The 20,762-nt window shown below is 40.7% G+C and overlaps 2 protein-coding genes across 3 annotated transcripts; one reads left to right on the top strand and one right to left on the bottom strand.

Moving 5' to 3' along the window:
• Positions 1-57: 57 nt before the first annotated feature.
• On the top strand, positions 58-9,953 carry LOC135491960 (uncharacterized). 2 transcript variants are annotated; one of them, XM_064777951.1, is made up of 5 exons: positions 58-195; positions 626-897; positions 1,396-1,681; positions 1,965-3,770; positions 9,829-9,953. In XM_064777951.1, exons 2-5 carry the CDS (start codon positions 652-654, stop codon positions 9,951-9,953), a joined length of 2,463 nt encoding a protein of 820 aa, XP_064634021.1. In that variant the 5' UTR covers positions 58-195; positions 626-651. The 2 variants fall into 2 exon arrangements, with proteins under 2 accessions (XP_064634021.1, XP_064634020.1); XM_064777950.1 differs by lacking the exon at positions 9,829-9,953 and having other exon boundaries at positions 1,965-5,883.
• On the bottom strand, positions 7,832-20,693 carry LOC135491962 (kinesin-II 95 kDa subunit-like). Its single transcript, XM_064777952.1, has 18 exons — positions 20,647-20,693; positions 19,512-19,618; positions 19,142-19,227; positions 18,596-18,703; positions 17,965-18,214; positions 17,484-17,647; positions 16,964-17,033; positions 16,607-16,699; positions 16,237-16,369; positions 15,630-15,717; positions 15,024-15,202; positions 14,419-14,567; positions 13,740-13,937; positions 13,088-13,326; positions 12,818-12,931; positions 12,328-12,439; positions 11,731-11,939; positions 7,832-11,394 (listed from the first exon to the last, which is right to left on the bottom strand). The coding sequence occupies exons 2-18, from the start codon at positions 19,512-19,514 to the stop codon at positions 11,343-11,345; spliced, it is 2,247 nt and encodes a 748-aa protein (XP_064634022.1). The 5' UTR covers positions 19,515-19,618; positions 20,647-20,693; the 3' UTR covers positions 7,832-11,342.
• Between the last annotated feature and the right edge of the window lie 69 nt (positions 20,694-20,762).

The raw sequence follows: 20,762 nt of genomic DNA, 5'->3' as shown, positions 1-20,762 counted from the left end.
TAGGCGGCAGCACCGTGCAAAATATGTGCGTCAACAACGCCGTCTATCAGTGCCAAAATAAACTAATCTGTGTGTCTGATATTTCTTTTTTCGTGATAAAATAGCGATTTATAATGTCAGCAGGCATAAGATATTTATCAGAGTTATCAGAAAAGATTTCTTAATGTTCAAGGATTCAGGAAAATTTAACATCAGGTATGATCTTTGTGTTTTGTGGGTGTCTGCAGTGAATGAATCGTGCTCACATGATTCCTACTTCTTCTTCTTCAAATCAACAGTGAGTCAGTGAGTCACACTACACAGACTCAGTGAGTTGATATCCTACATGATGTAAGTGTTCAAATACCAAGTGCCAAATCTTTGCCGGCCCGATTTTCGAAACGTGAATTTTTTAGTGACTTTAATAGGCCGACACCAAGCGACTTACTCTCAAGTTACTCCTCATGTATCGAAAATCACACTCAGTCATTTAAAACGCATCCGATCCTGAACGACCACAATGAATAAATCAACTGATTGCTTATTCCCCCATTTTAAAATTATTGCCCTTGAGGCTTGGCACAAACGGCTGCATCTATCTCAACTATCTGCATCTCTTGATTTTTTTATAACTTTCTATTTTCAGATAAGGATAGCGCAGTTTCATCAACCATGATGGCGCCAACAGATGAAGAAGAAGAAGACGTCCTGTTCGACCACCGCGCGTATCGCCGCAGTAATAAGACTGACAACGTGCCGACAGATCCTGTTATGACCATCGAAGATGAAGAAGACGATGTCATCTTTGACCAGGCACATCTGCTGCCGAATCATGTCCACAAAGGAGGCGAGTTTGGCAGCAGTAAATGCTATCGAATTTGGACGACGATGCTGCTTTTCCTTGCTTTCTGTGGTCTGGTGAGTATGCCATTGACTGGAGGATGGTCTTCATCTTAAGCACTCTGAAAAGAAGCGTTCATATAATAATTGCAGATTGCAGCGATTCAAATCACTTGTTTGTGCAGCGCTTTTGTTACGGTAAACCTCGCATATATCAGACTCCCATAAACATGATAAATGAACAGTGTACCTAAATAAAGTCCAAATTCCAAGTCTGTTGGTGATTTGTGTATAAGGTTGAATGGGGTATTTGTAGCCCCGGTTTAATTGTAGCCCCTGCCTATGATATTGATTGATATCTCCATACATCAAACAATGCAGGGGCTACAAATAAACCAGGGCTAATATTACCCAATTCCACCTTATGGATTTCGTGTATTACAGAAAGAAAATGGGGTCCGATATTGAGACTACTATATAGTCAAGTCATATAGATTGTAAATCAACTTGTCTCTTACTGGCCATTGACCAGGTTTTCTGTCTTCATAATTTATCAAACAGTTGTCTCAATTTCAGGGCCTTTGCATGGCTCTCCCAGGACCAACGCTCCTCGATCTTCAAGAACGTACAAACACCGACACAGAGGACATATCACGCATTTTCATTGGTCGATCCACGGGCTATTTGATTGGCTCAGTGATCGGCGGACTTCTGATTGACATGATGAACAAGTCGTTCCTCATGAGCATGTTTCTGTTGCTGATGGCGATCGGCACGGCAATTCTCCCATGGTGCACCAGACTTTATCTACTTATCATCACCATCGCATTCCAGGGTGTGTCTATGGGATTAGTGGACACAGGTTAGTGACAGGAGTTTAAGAACAAGCAAATCAGTCTGTACGCCTGGTCAAATTGATGGAAAGCAATTTTAACTTTGATTACATATATTGCTTGCACTTAAATATTCCCTGTGCACCGCTACGTTAAAAAATGAGTTCATTAAAGCCTAATGATGATCATGACCATGGGCCAGCTGATGTTTCCTAAAATTATTGCAATTAAAAGGTTTCAGGATTAAAAAAAATATGTAGACACCCGGGATGTTTACATTGGTTTTTCAAAGTTTTTTTTCTCTTATTTCAGCTGGAAACCTGATGTGCGTCCAAACCTGGGGTCGGAAGAGTCCCCCCTACATGCAGGCATTGCACTTCTTTTTCGGACTTGGTGCATTTGTAGCACCGTTGATTGCCGAGCCCTTCCTGTCACAGAGGAACGCCACAGTAGTTCTCTCGCTAAATGCGACATTCACTGACATTCCTGAAACAGTGTTTTTGTCAACGACTCCCAAGGGCCCAGTGATGGGGAATGTCCTTCCATTGTCGGGACGTGACATCGGCCATCTTGGTTTGAAGCATGTTCACCGCCGGGACATCAGTGAGAAAAATTTGCGTGATACAAAACATGCAAGTTCATTGTTGGAAACTAATTCCAATCGAACTACGGAAAAGATAAAAAAGCCCACATTTGCCAATGGAAAATTCTTGACATCTGACCCTAAAGTGGCTGATGGAAAAAATCTGAAGGTTTTGCATGATGTGGGCAAACCCCAAGGAGCACCCTCTGGTGGTTCTGAAATAACTGAAAACTTGGAGCCTCATTCTGTAGGCGCAGTGGCTCCGGGGCAGAATTCCGGAGAAAATGTCGACACGGAGCCCCCAGGTGGACTTCCTGGTAATCCAGTTGTGCAAAAACGTATTGAGAAGCCTGGGGATAAAGAGTTGGGCGATAAACTTGAAACTACAACGCCGCACTTAAGGAGCAATGCAACTCTGCCGCCGTTACCTACAACTACTACATTAATACCTAGGCCTAAAAAGCCTTTAACAAACGGAAGGATATTGAGCAAGAACAAAGACGTTGCTGCCGGTAAAAATGTCCCGAGGAAATTGGTGGATAATGTACAAAAAGGGCTTAAGAAACCTGTTACTCAACCACCTGTGATTGCCAATACAACTGTTCAGAGTAATATCACAGGAATTAATGTGACAGTGTCACCTTTTAATAGCACTACACAGGGTGTGCCAAAAACTGATGTGCCGACTACTCCTTTAATGACAACTCAAACTACTACTGTCACTACGACGACAGTCTCTACGACAACGACAACAACACCTGTAATGACTTCTTTGGCGCCATCCCTGTCGAGTGAGGCGCCAAATGTGGTTGGCGTTGATGAAAATGTGAAGCTCAATTCTGATTGGATGCCATTAAAACCTACTGCCACCGTGATTAACTCAACTGTGGAGGATAGTTTTCTGACACGAATTAAAACAGGAGTCAAGAAAACTTGGCATACTTTTACCGCTGAAATTACCAAAGTGCAGTTTGTTTACTTAATCGTTTCGATATTTCTTGTTGTCGTGGCGATGATGTTCTGTAGCGTCTGCTGCTGTTTAGACCGGCGGAATAACGGACCGATCGCGCAGAGTTACAACTTGCATCATCTGCAGCAACGCGACAGCATCGGATTCAAAGTTCAAATCATCTTGCTCTTGTTTCTTTTCAACTTCATTTACGTCGGCATGGAAGTGACTTATGGCGGGTTCGTCATGAGTTTCGCTGTGGATTACTTGAAATGGGATAAGTCTGACGGTAGTTTCGTCACCGCCTTGTTCTGGGGAAGTTTCGCCTTGACGAGGTTACTTTCGATCGTCGCTGCGAAGTGTCTTCGTCCGACAGTAATGCTCATTGTTGACTTGTTGATAACCTCAGTGTCGTTGTTGGCGTTGTTGTTGACTGTAAACACCAACGATCTCTCGATGTGGATTTGTACCGCGTTACTAGGTATCGGCATGGCGTCATTTTTCCCGACCATGCTCTCGTGGGCCGAACGTTACATTAACATGACAGGAAAAATCACGGCCACTCTAATCATCGGTGCTGCATTAGGTGAGATGGCCATGCCTACTTTAATTGGTTTCCTTTTCGAAGCCAAAACGCCAATGTTCTTAATTTATGTTCTGTTCGCTTCTAGTCTACTTTGTTGTGTTATATATGTAATTTTACAAAATCTAGCATCGAATCGTGGAGAGAAATATAGTCTGCTCGCAAGCATTCCCGTGGAAGAGGACGGTGAGGACATCGAAATGGACCAGGTCGACCACCTGGATCTCAGAAATACAAACTCTAACCATGTGACCAAATCAAATAATCACGTAGGAAATAACTCAGCAGGGCGGCCTGCGAAGAAAGTAACCTTTAGTTTAGAGGATGATGTGCAACTCCTGCAGGATTCCAGTGCAAGTGGAGAATTATAGGGTTTTGTTACTTTATTTTGATTTTCCTTCTCCATTTTGAGATTTCTTGCCCGTTTCAATTCCGCCTGCTTTCTATGCTTAGTTGCTCAAACTGTAATTTTGTTTCAAAATTTGCAAACTAATGGTCGTGTAACATTTATCATTATCATTGTTAAAGCGAGACTAGAGGCGGGAACTTGTTGTCAAATTGGCAGTCTTCAGGTGACTTGTAGAGACAGCTAGAAATTACTGTTACGGAGTTGTCAAAACGCAAAATTAAAAGTACACAAAGTTTGCTATTTCACAAAACTGCAAAATAAGATGGCAGCAAATATTTCTGGGTTCATAGTAGTGCAGGTGTACTTGCTTTCCCCTTGAGGCAATTCTGCAGGCACCTCTCCATGCCATCATGACTTTCCTGCCTATACTCTCCCTTTAACCTGGACAGTATTCCCGTGTGGTCCTACTGACAGCGATTCTGACCGTGTCAACATTTTGTTGGAATAAGAGGTATTGATTAAGAATGAGTTGTGACCTGTTTTTATGACTTGTAAAATTTGTAACACATCTGCCAGCTGTTTTCAAACTTGGCACGAAAGCAATTAATTTTTGCTACAAAATAGTCGTTGGGGTCAGCTGGTTTGGAGTGAATGGTAACATGTGTGTATTGGTATCTGTTACTTTGTTAAGCCATTTTATAGATATATATCTTTGTTTACAAAGTGAAGTCGTTCTGACGTCGCGCAACTTGAGCTTGGTTGTATTGGATTAGGTCACATTTTACATATGTTATCAAAAATATGTATAATCTTAGGGTTTGACCACAGGCACCACCAAATATGCTAGAACTAGCAAATAAATCTCCTTCAAAATGATGTGAATGCCAATTTCAAGGGAGGAAGTCAGTTCCCGGGAAAACAAAGAAGTGTCTCCCATCCTTGAAACAGACGTTCACCTCACACTGAAGGAGTTCTAATTTCTTTACGATTTCAAGTCAGCCAAAATGGTCAACCCACAATTCATTCCATACTTTGCATTCCTCCCAGGGCCTATCTGGATTCATCCTTACGAAACCAGTTTCCTTCTCTGGCCAACATTATACCCTGATTTCCTCAGGATGACCTGGATATGTATCACTATATCTGTTCATAAAATTTCCCATCATCTTTTTTCTTTCTGGGCTTTGTAATGATGGATTTTATGACTATTTTGTAAAAGTGTTATGTAATATGTTTTTATTCCAGTCAATGTTTATTTTGTTGTCGGAGCTAATCCGGCGTAAAATTTGTATCTTTTCACAATTTTATGTTTTCCTTTTTGGTTGTAAATATATTGGTATTTTCATAAGTTCTGTATGAAATTTATGATATTGTTATCGGCAAGAAGGCGAAATATTTAGAACTCCAAGAAAGCCTGGACGATGGTAAATGTAAACATACTGTAGACTCCCAGAAATATTGGTGTGCGTTGTATTTTTTATTTTTCGCATTTACAGGTTATCGCGAAATAAAATCCAATTGAAATAACTGAAGCACCGGTATGCAAAAGTTGCAATTAATGCAAGTTCACAAAATCTTGAAATAGTATGGCCGCAAACGTTTTCAGGTTTACAGTACAGTGCACCAGTATTTCTGCCTGGCATTCTCTTCGAGCTTTAGTTGTTATATTCTTGGACAAAATATATTTGTTATCAAAATGATGATCAAAAACTCTTTTTTTGTTTGTATTGAATGTGCTGCTGTACATGTTGTTTAATTTAATATCAAATCATGCATTAAAATGATGTGTTTTGTTTTTATCATTTCATCTGCATCAGTTGTCTGGATCCTCTGCAGACAAGTGATTTTTATTGCAACCTCCCAACAAAATCCCTAGTCTGCAAGGGTTATCACATTTGCTAACAACAAGAATCAGTCGATCCTGCTTCATAGCCTTCATACATGGATACTTGGATGTTGACCGTACCAAACATCTGGCCTACAATGTCATTATATATAACACCAATATGTATACAAGGGCATTGCCAATTAATACTCCTAAACATCAACAATGGATGGATCCGTTGTTGACAAAACAACCTATTCAGAGAACCATGTGCACCACAATGCGCTCAACCAACATGCAAGCCTCTCACACCCAACCTTGCCCCATGGTTTTATGATCCACTTTATCTAAAGAATGACCACACGATCTGAGGATAGATACACCTGGAGTCCGGATGATATTTTGTCTGTAGTATCATATTTTAAAGGAACATCTGATTGCGATTGATTTTCGGACACTTCAGAAATACATTTGGTATCAAATAACATTTCCCTGGCTGTTGAGCGGAATAGGAGAGATAGGGTTTCCCCAGGGGAGAATGAATGATGAATACTCGGCATATGGTCTGTGGCCAACTATGAAGAAATAAAGTACATTCAATTTCAGTTGGCTCTCTATGGTGTCACCTGGTGCAGAAAATCGGGGAACCTCAATAGCTCAATTGATAGAATTGTGGACAAGCAATTCAAAGATATGTGGCTCGAATCCCCGTCAACGCAGCTTGAGTTTTTGTCCTCACTTCATTCTTTCAAAAGGGAGAGAAGGCCAATTTTGTATAATCTCCAAATTCCTTGCAGCTGGCACATATTTCAAGGCAAATAAAAGCTGGACTCCTCTCCTTGGTCAAAGATCCAGTCACTGGGCGAAGAAATCCAGTACCCTATTAGCATAAGGGCACATACAAATGCTCACTTGCCATCATCTCATGAGGGTTCAGACAAGCTCAAAACCAAAGGGGTATTCCAGTCACATACTCTACAGAGACAGAGCAATTATTATTGTTGAGTGTTACTGACAGATTGATGGTTTGTCACCACACAGAACCAGACAAGTAGGCAGTTTATCCAAAGCTTGGCAACAACATAGAACGTCTTTCACTAAGAGATTTCCACCACACACCCTCTTCAGTCAAGTTCGTTTATAGCGGCAACCTGTGGAACGCAACACAGATATGCTATCTTCTTGTCAATTTTGTGCTTCATCGCACCAACGAGTAAACCTTAGGACAAAAACGTCTGCACCAGCCATCTTTCAAATGAAAACTCCATCACCCTCATCCTCTGCCCCACACATCAACCCTTGTCCCAGCTGAGCCGTAGAAGACTTATTGGAAACAGGCAGCTTGAAGTCCATTAATCGATCAGCCAACGTTGGGTTGTTTTGTATTATATACAAGCCACATGTTGGTCCGGCCACGTTGACAGGTACACTCAGTAAATACCGCATGTTTGCCATGACAACGGCATTAACTTTATGTAATGTTGTGAGACGTACCCCAAGCTGAGAGATGCCATACACTGAGGAGAGGGATGTTCCATGTATGAACTTGGTGCTGCAGGGGCACTCAGAAAAGAGGGCGTATGGCGTAAAAAATTTCACTACGTTAGCCCTGCATGACTGATACCAGTTTGTACAAGCCGTCCAAGCTATGACAACTTCAACAAGCCCAAGTGAGCAAGAGGCAGTAGGCAGTGAAAATAAAACGGTCCTGAACCGTATCCCGTCGAAAGTACCAAGGAAAATACGTCACACATGACGTGACACTCTCCAACACTATCTTGCGGTAGACACCCAATTCAGGACTCTACACGTCATTCACAGGGTCAAACCTGTCGCAACTGGGTGGTTAAGTACCAAGGACAAGCAAATAAAGCAGATTTTTTTGTACAGATGGAAATTTATTATATACAAGACAATAAAGATGGGTGTGACAGAGCAAACAATCAAGTTTCAGCAGTTTTTTCTTCATGTTTAATCTACACAGATCTAAGCTACTGGCCAGCACAAATATCAGAGATGACTGAACTAACTACAGGTAATCTGAGAAAATATTTTGCACAATGCATTTTAATGCAACTGAACCCACAGACAGTTCACTATAGGGTGAAAAGCAACCGATTGTTCCAACTGTCATCAAGTCCCAGTTTCTAGATATCTGACCCATTCTGCAGTCTCAAACTACAGTATACCGTCAGGTGGTGCCTGTCGGTCACATCATGCTGGTTTTCGACTTTACGGGACTCACTCAATGCATAAGCCAAGATGGACAACTGATTCTGATGCTGATATGCAAGAGGGTTGAGCCTATGCGATAATTTATAAGCTCTCTCTGCAGAAGATTCAATTCAGGAATCTCGAAATAGTCACTGTCATTGTGATGCCAATGAACACCGGAATAAATATCATATGTTTGGTCAATAAATAGGGCTCCATCCGTTCGATTTACTACTTTGGTTTTCAGACCATAAAAATAACGGGTTTAGAATGTCTCTGATTTGTAAGATTGTCGATGTCCAAAATGTGTCTAAGATGGCACAATACACATACCAACAAACAATGGCTGATAAATAAACATAAATATCAATAAATAATAAACAGATCTTAAAGTATTAGCTAAACCGTACAATAACGTACTACATGTATATGGTGGATGACAGAGTTAAATCAAATACGATAAGTGCATAATGACACAACAAAACATTCTGACGCAGAGCCTGAAGTGGCTGTGCAGAGCGTCTATTTTTAAGATAAATTGTCATTCAAGTCCCCGGTGGTATGGAGTCAACTATAGACTACTGTCCACCTATGTGGGATCTTTTACTTGCCCTGGCATAGACACTCATAACCTTAAGTCTCATCCAACAAACGCTTATTAATTCACCTCATATTGAGCCTCAAACTTGTTGTGAGGAGTTAGAAATTTAAATTCCTTGAAAGCTACGCCCGTTCATCTAGAATACAATCCTGTGGCTATTGTGTAAGTAACGAGTTTTTGGTAATAGCCAGCAGTGTAAACCAATGGCGCCTTTATGGGAAAAAAATGCAGGGTTTTACATCCAGATCACGTTATGTCAAGACTTGTTACACTTGCACAACTAAGATATGTTTTGAAGGAACAAGGCCGACACTTTTTGAGTATTCCACGTCTGAATCTCATAACATCTAAGTACACCCAATAATCTATGTTGAAATCCACACAGACCTTTAGTAAAAGATCATACAAGCATGCTATAACATCGTCAAAAACATGATTAGCACATTAATCTCATATTATTTGATTTCTTGGGACCTTTGTAAAATTAGATAAGTCATGCTGATTATATTACACATTCTAAAAAACCTTGGTTACAATGTTTTATTTTTATAAGGAGTCATGTGTTAGCCTCGGTTTGACCACAGAGGTTTTGGTGAGATATCGAAAACCCCTTGGATCGGGATAAAGTGTGTCGTAACCAGATTATAAGGCATATAGGCGGTGTCTTACAATAGTCTTTGACACCTCACCTCACGACTTGGACAAACACATCATCTTGGCAAACTTGCCAAGTCATTTTTCATCTCTACAAAAAGCATGCAAAATACAATAGTGCAAATAAATATATACATCCATATATATACATCTCAATAATTCAATATCGTCTGCTACGGCCGAGGAGACCAGGTGATGTTTCAACTTCTTCAAAACCAAGATCTTTAATTCAGCACACCTATAACAGAAATTTTCCAAAGAAGGAAACCTGCCGATTCAGCCAAATGCAAAGCAGTCATTCATAGAGGCATCAACTCTATCAAAGAAATAAAGGTATTTTTCCCTAAATGAATTAGTGTTTTTCCCATTTTGTTACAACTGCTCGATACTAGAAAACTATGTTATTTGTTATTTTCAGCACAAAGACACACACCGCCAGATGCAGGAAAACTTCCAACCGCCCAGGTGCACCCAAGGTTGCACTTTACATCACCCCACCATGCCCTCCATCACGATGTAATGTCAATTTCATTGTCGTCATAGAAGCGGGGTCTTCACGGTGACGTCACAGAGTAGGTTCTCGCCTTCACGCAGCGCTTCGTCAATGCATTGATCCACACGAAGATGAATGTTGTACCGAAGTTTCAGTCGGAAATAAGATGGGGAGTGGGATGATAAACCAGTCCGATTTTGAATTTGTCCATTTTATATCAAATTCGATGATGGGAACTACTACTGTGAGTATAAGTGGCTGGGCAGCTGACGGCTTCCATTATTGCCCTTGATAACAACACTTACTTGCACTGAGATATATGCATTTCATGAGGAGAGTTTGTCTGTTGAAGTTGAAACACACCTGGCCATTAATTCAATTTGATTTTTTTCACACAAAGCATTTTTTTTCTTCATAGCACACAATAGATGACACAGTCAATGCATGCAGCATACACAAGTAACACAGGACACGGCTTTTTTGGTTTAAAGAGATAAATCTTTTGGTAAAACCTGCACATTGGAAGGCTAATGTAGTTTAATGGTGTTGGGTGGGATGGTCTTGGAGGGCAGAAGTGGATTCTGTAATGCAATCTAATCAAATGAGAATAAAAGTTTCTAACCTAATATTTTCGTTGAAAACCCATGGGAATTTAACGGTAATGAAATCTGAAAAGGACATTTCTGCAAAAATTTAGAGCCACAAAAATAAAAGGGTTTACAATATTTGAAAGCTTTTCAACGTAACATATATTTGATAAGCGGAGATTGTTGCAGAACCATACATACTTTATCTTTTTGCCACAGTGGAGTATTGGTCTGGATCAAGCAGTATTTCAACAAAACACACAAGTTATACGGTAAAATATGTATGGCTCACAAAGGTGTTGTGTTCAAGATGAACCTAACTTAAACCTAAACTCAGGCCAACCAATTCTGGTCTCATGTTTTTTTTTACCATTGTCTAATTTATTTTGATATTCAGATGGAAAAAGACTTACCCAGTTCTCCATAAAAACCTGTTTTTTTCAGTACTATTCATTCATGATAACAGAGACGTTATGAATTTCGGAATTAAACCCCGACTCACCTATGAGACTGAATCGGAGTTGGAAATTCATCTTAACATCTCTAATGACGATAAGACCGTGGTAAAATGTTTCTCCCTTTAAAAAAGAAAACCAACAAAATTTTCACAAATTCAAAACTTTTCTGCTGAATCCTTGATACGACAAAAAACCATGTGATGAGAATGAACCAATGGAAGTGCTAGTTTTTTTGTGCTATTTTTAGAATTCCTGTCATGATGATGAAGAGTACGATATGGCATATTTGTCGACCAATCAGTGTGGCCAAACCGATGAAGTAGTAGCGGAAACCTAGAGCGGTGACCAATAGGAAACAGGTCTGTACAATGCAACGCTTATCAAATTGACACCATCACTTCGGAACGAGGCCTCTCGACGTGGGAAATTCTTCTTTTTTTGTTTTTCTGAAAGGATAAAACAAGGAAATTATACAGTAAGCCATGAAGCTATCCCCTTGATATAAAATATGAAGATGAAAAGTGCAAAAATCGGTTGAGCTTGGGCTAAGGAGTGCCAGGAGTTTTAGTTCCTTGAAAGCCACGCTGGTTCATCTTGGAATACATTTCTCCCCGTGATCGAACCTGGGCCTTATTAGGTCGTAGCCAGCCGAGTTAACCACTAGGATATGAGGCTCCTCAAGGTCAATAGAAAGAACTGAGACTATCAATTTTTCAAACTCGAAGTTAGTTCATCTGGGCCTACAACAGATTTTAACTAGTGCCAGTGACAAACCAACCTACCTAACTGGTATTTTATCTTTTCTTTTCGTCTTCAATTTGGCTTTACTACTGAACACTGACGGACTCCCGTCCACCTGTATATCAAGGTCATCCTCGTCCTGTAGCGCTGCATCCAAGGCAGCTTGCACTCTTGGGGCCACTGCGGGACCTTCGTAGTCCCGGGTCGTCCGACTTGGCATATCTAGCTCAACCATCAGGATATTCTCTCCCTGGAAAAGTATAGTACAAAGTGAGTAAACAAGTTAGTAACTGAACCCGATAGCCTAGTGGTTAAGGCATCCACCTAATAATGGGAGGTCAAAAGCAGCCTTCTCACCACCTGCCTGGCATTAGTGTGGGAGTTTGGAAGTAAAGAGTGTCTCAAAATCTGGCTGGCCCTATCATTTGAGGTGACACTATCAAAGATAAACCAACTACTTTAACACATAAACTTGTCTTCCACAAAAATTTAAAACAACATACATACCATCAGTCCAAGGTTATAAGACAACACTCACTTGACCATGGCACTAATTGGAGATGGCACCTAGAAAGTGCTGACTCACCCCTAATACAGCAACCAGGCCCTGAGCTCTTTAGTCATATGATATCACTAACCTTATATCTAAAGCTTGCATTGATCTGCGTGGCGGCCATCACCTTTGCATATTCGCTGATCGGACGCCGGTTACCCACGGCTGACTGGGGACGCTTGGCCATGGTCAGGGGCCTGCAAGCAGACGACATAATGTTGAAAAAGATAACAAAGTATGCTGCTATGGACCTTTTAGGGCTGGCCAAAAGAACCCTTTTAGAGCTCCACAAAGGCAGAATTTGTATTCAATAACTACCTGATTTGCATTATTTACTGGTAATAGTTTGAACCTATACCCACACGCTCAAACTACCTCTGGTCAACTGCCCCAGTTGTATCCTTAGCGCTTGAACAGGGAGTGAAAGACTGATCAAACCAGCTTATTTCCCTTTTTCCTTTGCTAGTTTCCATAATCCCAGCCCTTAGGATAGTGTAAGCTGCTACCAAAATCAAACTAATGAGGATCAACCGATCAAATCGTGGAGCCTTAACAGACACCTCGGTTCTACTCACCCGCTCTTTGTGAGAGGTTCCAGCTTCCAGTTGTCCTCCTCTTCGTCATATCTGGCACGGTTCATGATCTTGTTCTTATCATCAGGTGGAATAAAGTTCTCAATTATCAGTTGTCTGAAAAAAATAAAGCAATGATTACTTAAATGGGTTGATCTCTGGACATAATTCGCCTCGATTAAACAGTGGCGTTGCCAATCATGACATAAGTTGTCCTTAACATCTTCTATGACCTCAAAACAGAGCAATTAATTGGTCTCAAAAGGTACTCACCTAAGTTTGACCTCCCTGGTCAATTCATTTAGCGTCTGCTCAAGCTCCTGTCTCTCATTGATATGTTCCTCTTGCAGATCTGAAATCTCCTGTTTACAAACTTGTAACTTGTAGAAGAGTTTCTTCAACTTCTTTGTCTTGACCTCCACCTCCTGTTGCAGTGACTGGAAGGTCTCTTGTAACTCGAGCGCCACGTCTTCCTTCTCTTCAAGTTTCTGGGCAATCTCCCGCTCAACTCTCTGTTCAAACAAGTAAATGATTAAAAAAGTGTCCGTGGGCAGAAAAATCGAGAACTCAGACTCATGTTTCATCCTGTTTACTTGAAAAAAACAATCACCAGTGTTTTCATTAAAGGGAGTCTAAAGATAGCAGCCTGGTAGGTAAGATAAAGTTGCATGAAATTGCCAACAGAGGTCTCTCCTATCTTACAGCAGGTCAAAACTGTTCACGCTTAAACATCAGGAATATATTTGTCAATAACAAAAAACCACCCAGTCCCCTAACTGTGGACATGAGTCTCATGAAGGCCAATTTGACCCCTTAGCTTTAGCCACTGTCAGCTGGGCCAAAAGCCTGGTACCTGGTTATCGACAACACTGCACTCACGAAGCAGAGCAAATGCTGAAGAAGAAAGAACAAGAGGAGTACAAACCTTCTGCTCAGCAATCTCGTGTCGTCGTTGTTCCAGCGCCCTCTGCTGTTCGTTGGTATGGTCCACGATATTCTTTCCACCACACAGCAGCTTGCTTTCCATGGCTTTGATCTTGTTCGCTAACTGCTCCTTCATCTCACGCTCCTTGTTCAAGCGCTGCTCTTGGTGTTTCAAGTCCTGCATTATCTTGTCTCGCTCCTGAAAGAACAACATATTTTGGATCCTCACTTCAAACTTGGAATCTCCCGGCTACACCATCAAGAGATGGCACCAACAACTCTGACCAACCAGCAGAACCCCAAAGCTTGTGAGAGTGTGCTTTTTACAAATATCCATATTCATGGAATTATAAACTCTCCAAAATATTTTTAGGGGTCAATGTATTATTGACAAAAACAAAAGGCAGATCAGCTGGGAATCATCTTTACCTGAGCAATCATGGACTTGGCCTGATAGGCATCTTCTCCTTCTCATGTACTCTTCATCATCCTCCCCCCCCCCCCCCCCCCCCCCATCATCTGATATTCAATAAACAATGTATCATACTACCCATCCGCTGACTAGTTCACCCAACATTGCCGAACTTCGATGATAAGGGGATCCGTACACGAATCCTCCATAACCTGGCTGGCTAGGTCGCACTACACATTTGGATACAATAAAAGAAAACCAGCCTCACCTCAGCGATCATGGTCTGATTGTTCATAATGGCCATCTTCTCCTGATCCAGCTTCTCTTGCTGCTCCCTCATGAATTCCTCCTCGTCCTGCTCTGCTCCTTCTTCATCATCCGATTCCTCATCAGTCTCTTCTTCTGATAGCATCTCGCCTAGAAACGAGGGTAACAAAATAAGTCACTGAGAAGAGGACCAAAGCTACAACTCATAACAATAATGATAGTGGATCAGCTCAGGTTAAACTGGTTATCACTGGTGGCCTCTGAACCAGTTCATCTGTTCAGGTCAGATCAAAACAGGTGCTACCACGCTTCATGCGGGTTGGCTACAGGTTTGACTTCTTGCCACTGATATTTCTGTGAACCAGTGCCAAGTATTTCAGGAGGAGGGGACTGGCCTTCTTAAGTTCTAAGCCCTGGTAGGCAACCAGTCCAAAAGAAAGGAAACTCCGACATAAAACCTGGGCAGTAAACGCAAAAAATCGGGACCCTACACACCTGCGACACAACGAAGAGAAGAATACCATTCATTCCAGAATCCACACCTTGTCATATACAATGTAGAGGGGATGTTAAACACACCAATTACGCAATCTATCAAAATCTTACCGTCTGGACCTCTCCTCTGCCTCCTCTTCTTCTTCTTCTTCTTCCTGCGTGGTCCGCCTTTCGTGTCGAGCTGACCCTTGAGTCGGGCGATCTCCTCCTGGAACTCCCTCAGCAACGCGTCCTTCGGATCTTCGTTAATCTTAGGTTTGTTCTTGATGTTTTTGGCACGATTGGCATACCTGGAAATGATAGAGTTGGGAAAGTATTTAAGATACTTCAACCTTCTCTAAACCTCTTCGATTAATTTTTATTTTGATATTACCAAATAACATTGCCACAAAGAAGCCCTTTCCTCATTAATGTCCATTCGGAAATCTTTTGTCATTTTGGAGCACAAAACTACTGGTCGGATTTCTTTGAAGTTTGTTTTTTATCATTGTTTCACAACTTAACAAGTTTTTTTCCATTATAGTAACAACTCTAACGAAATAAATGTTTTTGTATGTATTTGCATTATCCGCTCCGTACAGTTTACTTCTCAACCAATCAATCTGGATGAAATGTCCAGGTCATTAATTTCTTGTGTCCATCTACTCATGTTTCAAGAATGAATGAGAAATATCCAGAGTAACATGCCACTTATTCCACACACATCATGATACTAACCTCAACGTCGTAACAGTTTCATCAAAATTATAACTTGCAGGACCAATGTTGGCAACCATCACAGTTCTTGCATTTCCACCAAGGGAGTCTGAAATTGACATGAAATGATTTGATAAAATCATTTGGGAAATCTATACAGTCGTTGTACACGAAATATACTGCAGATTTAGTACACAGAACCCACCAGTGACAACAAGGCATGTTAATCGAAGCTTCTTCTTCTACTTAAGCTTTCACTCTGTATAAGAAGGTGTTATTCTCCAGGGAATATTCCTCCTCCATGGGGAGATGAGCATTTTTATGTGTCACTACGGTTAACCGCCGACTGGATTTTTTGGCCAAGTGAATCTGTCGTCCATGCAATCCACTCATGATTCTCACTTGGTGGAGTCTTTTACTTGCTCTGACACCAGATACAAGGAACTTCAGTTTGACAATTTCAATTCCTTGAAAGTCACGCCGGTTCACCCAGAAAAACAATCATGGGTTCTCCCCAGGATTCAACCCGGGCCCTATTGCGTGGTAGCCAGCAGTGTATTAAAACCACCAGGCTCCGAGGCTTCTCTTCTAAGCAGTTGTTGTGAATTCCTAAGAATGCAATACTCACCCTGAAGTAATCGCGTGAGTTTGGAATCACGATAAGGAATGTGTGTGCTTTTACCATCGACCAATGCAGATATCACGTTACCAAGAGCGGACAGCGACAAGTTAATCTTGGTGGCCTCTTTTAGCCGATCACCCTGGAAAGCAGAAGGGTCCAACTCAGGCCACATGTTTGTAACGAGAACGAGACACAATGATTCAAATCAATTGCTGAGAAAACAGTCCACATCTTTTCATCCTCAGTATTCTCAGATGGACAGTCATGCTTGTATGTTGGTTCTGTGTCTTTTTCACTAGTTCATGTTAAGACTGTAACCACAAGGGCTCAAGTCTTCTGTCAACAGATAAACAGCAAAGAAATGTACAAGACTTACCACAGCCCCAGTCTTGGCCTGTCGCTCACTTCCAGCCAAATCAACCAGATTCAACTTGCCAACCCTGATGTGGGCTTTGTCATCTACACCAATCTGCAACATAGAAAGTTGCCAAATATAAAATTGAGGGAGATCACAATTTTAATCAAAACTATTTACTGAAAGGTGTAAAATTGCCACCCCTAAAATTCCTTTTTTAAAATTCCAACTTTTAAAAAGTTTTACCAATTGTCATTAGCACAGTTTGTCTGTGAACTGTGATTTTGATCGACAAAATATTAACATGACCAATTATACTACTTGCTGTGATTATTGGTGTAGAAGGAATCTAGGGTCCCTTATAAATTGTGTTCTTACCTCACTGCATTCGACCGTGATGATGAAAATAGCATGCGACCGTGAACTGTGTTCATTCATATTTGTAGCACTGGAACAGAATGATGTTTTTCATCAATAAGTAAACTAAAGAGAAGAGGTGATTCATTGAAGTAGGTTTTCAACAGACATCATACAATTCACCACGTTCTCCCTCACTTTTAGAGGTTGACGTTGTTTTATGTTGCAATAAATGCTGTCTAAGTGATCAATTGGTTCCATTATAGGCCTCTCTCAAAAAAAAATAAAAGAGAGTGAGAATATGATCAGAATTCCTTTATAACAAAGATCCAAACAGCACTGTATATATATAATTATATGAACACTGAGTTACTGGTTAATACTTTGAACAAACATGTAAGCAGCAATTCCCTGTACGCCACTCAAGATATAACAATTCGATAATACACTGAAATTGGTCCAAGGGACACAGTCCTTCGGTTAAAGCATGACGATGATGATGATGATGATGATGATGATAAGAGTGAGAGAACACACTCACCCAACTGATCTGTTTTGATTGCCGACATTCATCACATGTTCGATTTCTTTGACGCTTTTTGTAACAAACGAGGAGAGATCCTTGACGTAAACACCCGTATCTGGTCGCTCCTTCATCTCAAGTCGCTTCGTTTGGTCTTTTGATAACAAGTCTCGGATATCCTCCTGAAATTTCAAATATCAGAGTTAATTTCAAATCATGTTGAAACACTATTATAAAGATTCATTGGCACCATGCGAGAGCAAGCCAAAGATAAGACCCAAAATTCTAATTGAGAACAGGAAAAGCTCAGATCCCTCCTCCTTGAAGTTCTGGATGAAGATTCAGGGCCAATAACCCCAAATGGTGCCCAATCGCAGTGGCATGAGGAAGTGCTCCAAAGGCGCAGAACAAGAAGTTTACTTTTGCAGCAGAAATCTTTGTTAGTGTTGGGCAAAACAACAACACTGCTCAAACTTCTATTCAAAAACATGTTTCTCACCTGATAAATTTCTAAGTACGAAGCCCTAACCAGAAACTGCTGGTTCTCGGTTCTGGCGATGTGTTGGAAGATGTGCTCAAACGAGTTTGGGATGACTCCTCGCATTTCTGGGTCGTTCTTCACGCCCTGCATCGTAAACGTCTTACCGGTTCCGGTCTGCCCGTAGGCAAATATGGTCCCGTTGAAACCCTGGAGGACAGAATCCACCAGGTCTCTGAACGTCTCATCATACAGGTCACGCTGAATCGAACTGAAAGTTTTAAGAATTAATACGTTAATTAGAATTGACCATTTGTAACTTCAACATGATTTGAATATTCTACAGTGAAAAGTTTGTCTCAGGCTGGCGCAAAACTGATGAAAATACAAAGGAGGACAACCCCTTGACGTGCACTTTGTCTAAGTCATATTTTTGATTCAATAATTTGAAATAAAGACTCGGTGAACTCCTTGGTAAACGAACACAGCAGATATTTGCTATCTGCAGATATTATCTCTCCTAACAGCTCGCAGAGCGAGACAAGTAAGTACACTTCAGGTTGTGTTGTGTTTTATAACACAAAAGACGACTAAAGGTATGAACTGGCTAATAACAATTTCAAGTCCAGGTGAAACTGTAAGGTGCACTTACTTCCAATCATAAACTGAATCAAATGTGAATGTCTTGGGTGCATCGGTAGAGGAACCTTTAGGATTTTTGATTGTGATCACACCACGTTTGGTGTCCATCTCAACCACCCTAAAAGAATACGGCATAATAATCATGATACAGGCAGATTGGACATTTTTGCTAAATTTATGAATGGGTGTTTTATATATAAAGGGAACCTGCAGTGTTAAGAGAAGACTCATCATTGAGATGCATGTAGAAGAACATCTTCCTACTTTGTAGAGCTCTAGATTCACAACCCAACCCACTACTATACGATATACTATATCGAAAGGTACTACATTTTGATTTTGACAAAATCGTAAAAACATCTGGAGAAATCGCATACAACACAACTTCAGAAATACTGCTTACTGATTCCGAAGTATCACGCTATATCACAGTACAATGACAACTTTTCTAAGAGTTTGACAAAATAGGTTCAATGTGGCTACATGTATTTTATAGTTAAAGGGCGTATCAAAATTAAAGCAGCACAAAATGTGTATAATGTGCCTCTTTACTAACCTTTCATGTCCCTGTGCCGTCTCCTTTTCATTCATTGGCCGACATCGCACCACCACCTTCACAGACTCGCCACCTTTTGACTTAGACTGAAAAGATAGTATTTTGATTTGTGAAACAATTTCCCACCAGAACTTCAATGGATATAACAACGGGTAAAAAATGTATGATTTTGTCAGGAGGCTGGCTAACCAAATTGAAAACAATCAAAAAGTTGATTTTATAGTTTACTGAAAGAGATGACGCTTGGTTGACCAAATGCTGGCGTTTGTCTTCAATCATGATTGAGCATCAGCGCTCAGATGTTAGCAGACCAAAGAAAACATCACCAAACCTAGAATAGAAGAGTATATTTCGAAGATATTGGACTTACCATTTTTATTCAATTGCACTTGTATCACAAATAGCAGAGGAAGTGCTAATATTGGGAAACACTTTCTGACTTGTGGAAGCTATCTTGTCTGCATAGTGAATTCCTTGCTGAAAGAGATAACTTTCAACATTAAAATAACAAATTTGCGATGGTCAACTTACTTTGTACCATCAGCAAAGGCCACTGAGCCACAGCAAACATGTCAAAGGAGAGACCACATACCAAACAGTCTTTTGTTCATTGCTCAGCCTAAATTTCATTGAAAATAATGTCATGATGTTAAGAGTAAGGATTGATAGGACTTCTGAAATGTTCTGTGTCCACATAAGGACTTGCAGCATCACATTCAAAGTCTTGTTGATGGCACCATCCGAATCTGACAACTGATAAACGATAGGATTAAAAGAGCCAGCCCAAGGCCAGGCATCAACGCGCCAGCCAAGATGGAAAATAATAAGGAAACACAGTGTTGCACTTGCAGATGAGCGGAAAGCAGTGTTTTCTTTGATTGAAGGAGATAGGCTTCAAGGGTCTTATCAGTAATGCACGCGCGAGACTTCTCAAACCATACCATCGACATCGTAACATCCAGGACCGAAGTTCTGAAGTGACGTAGGCCTATAGGTCTATATGAATATCACTTATCAGCTTAAGCAAAAGCATGAAAGATATTGAGATAAGCCAGGTAGAAATCAGAGAAAAAGGAAAACTCCGAAAAGCTACGCTATGCTACGTGTATACTGTATGCCGGTATGGCGGTATGGACTGCCAATTCGCTACACCAGCCATTGTTGAAGTTCTAGTAACCTTGCTATGTATTGATACGAACAGATAATCAACTGAAATTGAAGCTGAATCAGTGAATGAACACGATTGATGATCACTTGATTTTTTTATGAGAACAAGAATGTACCCTTTCTCCTTGTACATAGGCCTAATGCACTACAAATGTATGTGTCTTCTCATCATGCAAGTCAGAAAGTCACCCTCCACTTCAAAATCTTCGTGTGGAAAAATCATAAATTTTTAAAACTTTAGACGAATGGTGTCTGATAGAGATATAAAAGAACTCGTTAGATGTGGTGAAATTTAGATGTTATTTCTTATCACTTTGGTAGAAATCAGACTTATTTACCCTTCAATCATCTGTCAAAATTTCTCCATTTTCTCATTAGAAATATTTTGACATGCGCAGACAATATTTTTACGAGCGCCGCCATATGTTGAAAATAGAAACTATTTTTCAAGCGA

This window comes from Lineus longissimus, chromosome 8 (genome assembly GCF_910592395.1).
Source record: "Lineus longissimus chromosome 8, tnLinLong1.2, whole genome shotgun sequence".
Lineage (NCBI taxonomy): Eukaryota > Metazoa > Nemertea > Pilidiophora > Heteronemertea > Lineidae > Lineus > Lineus longissimus.
This window is presented reverse-complemented; position numbering and strand designations above follow the sequence as displayed.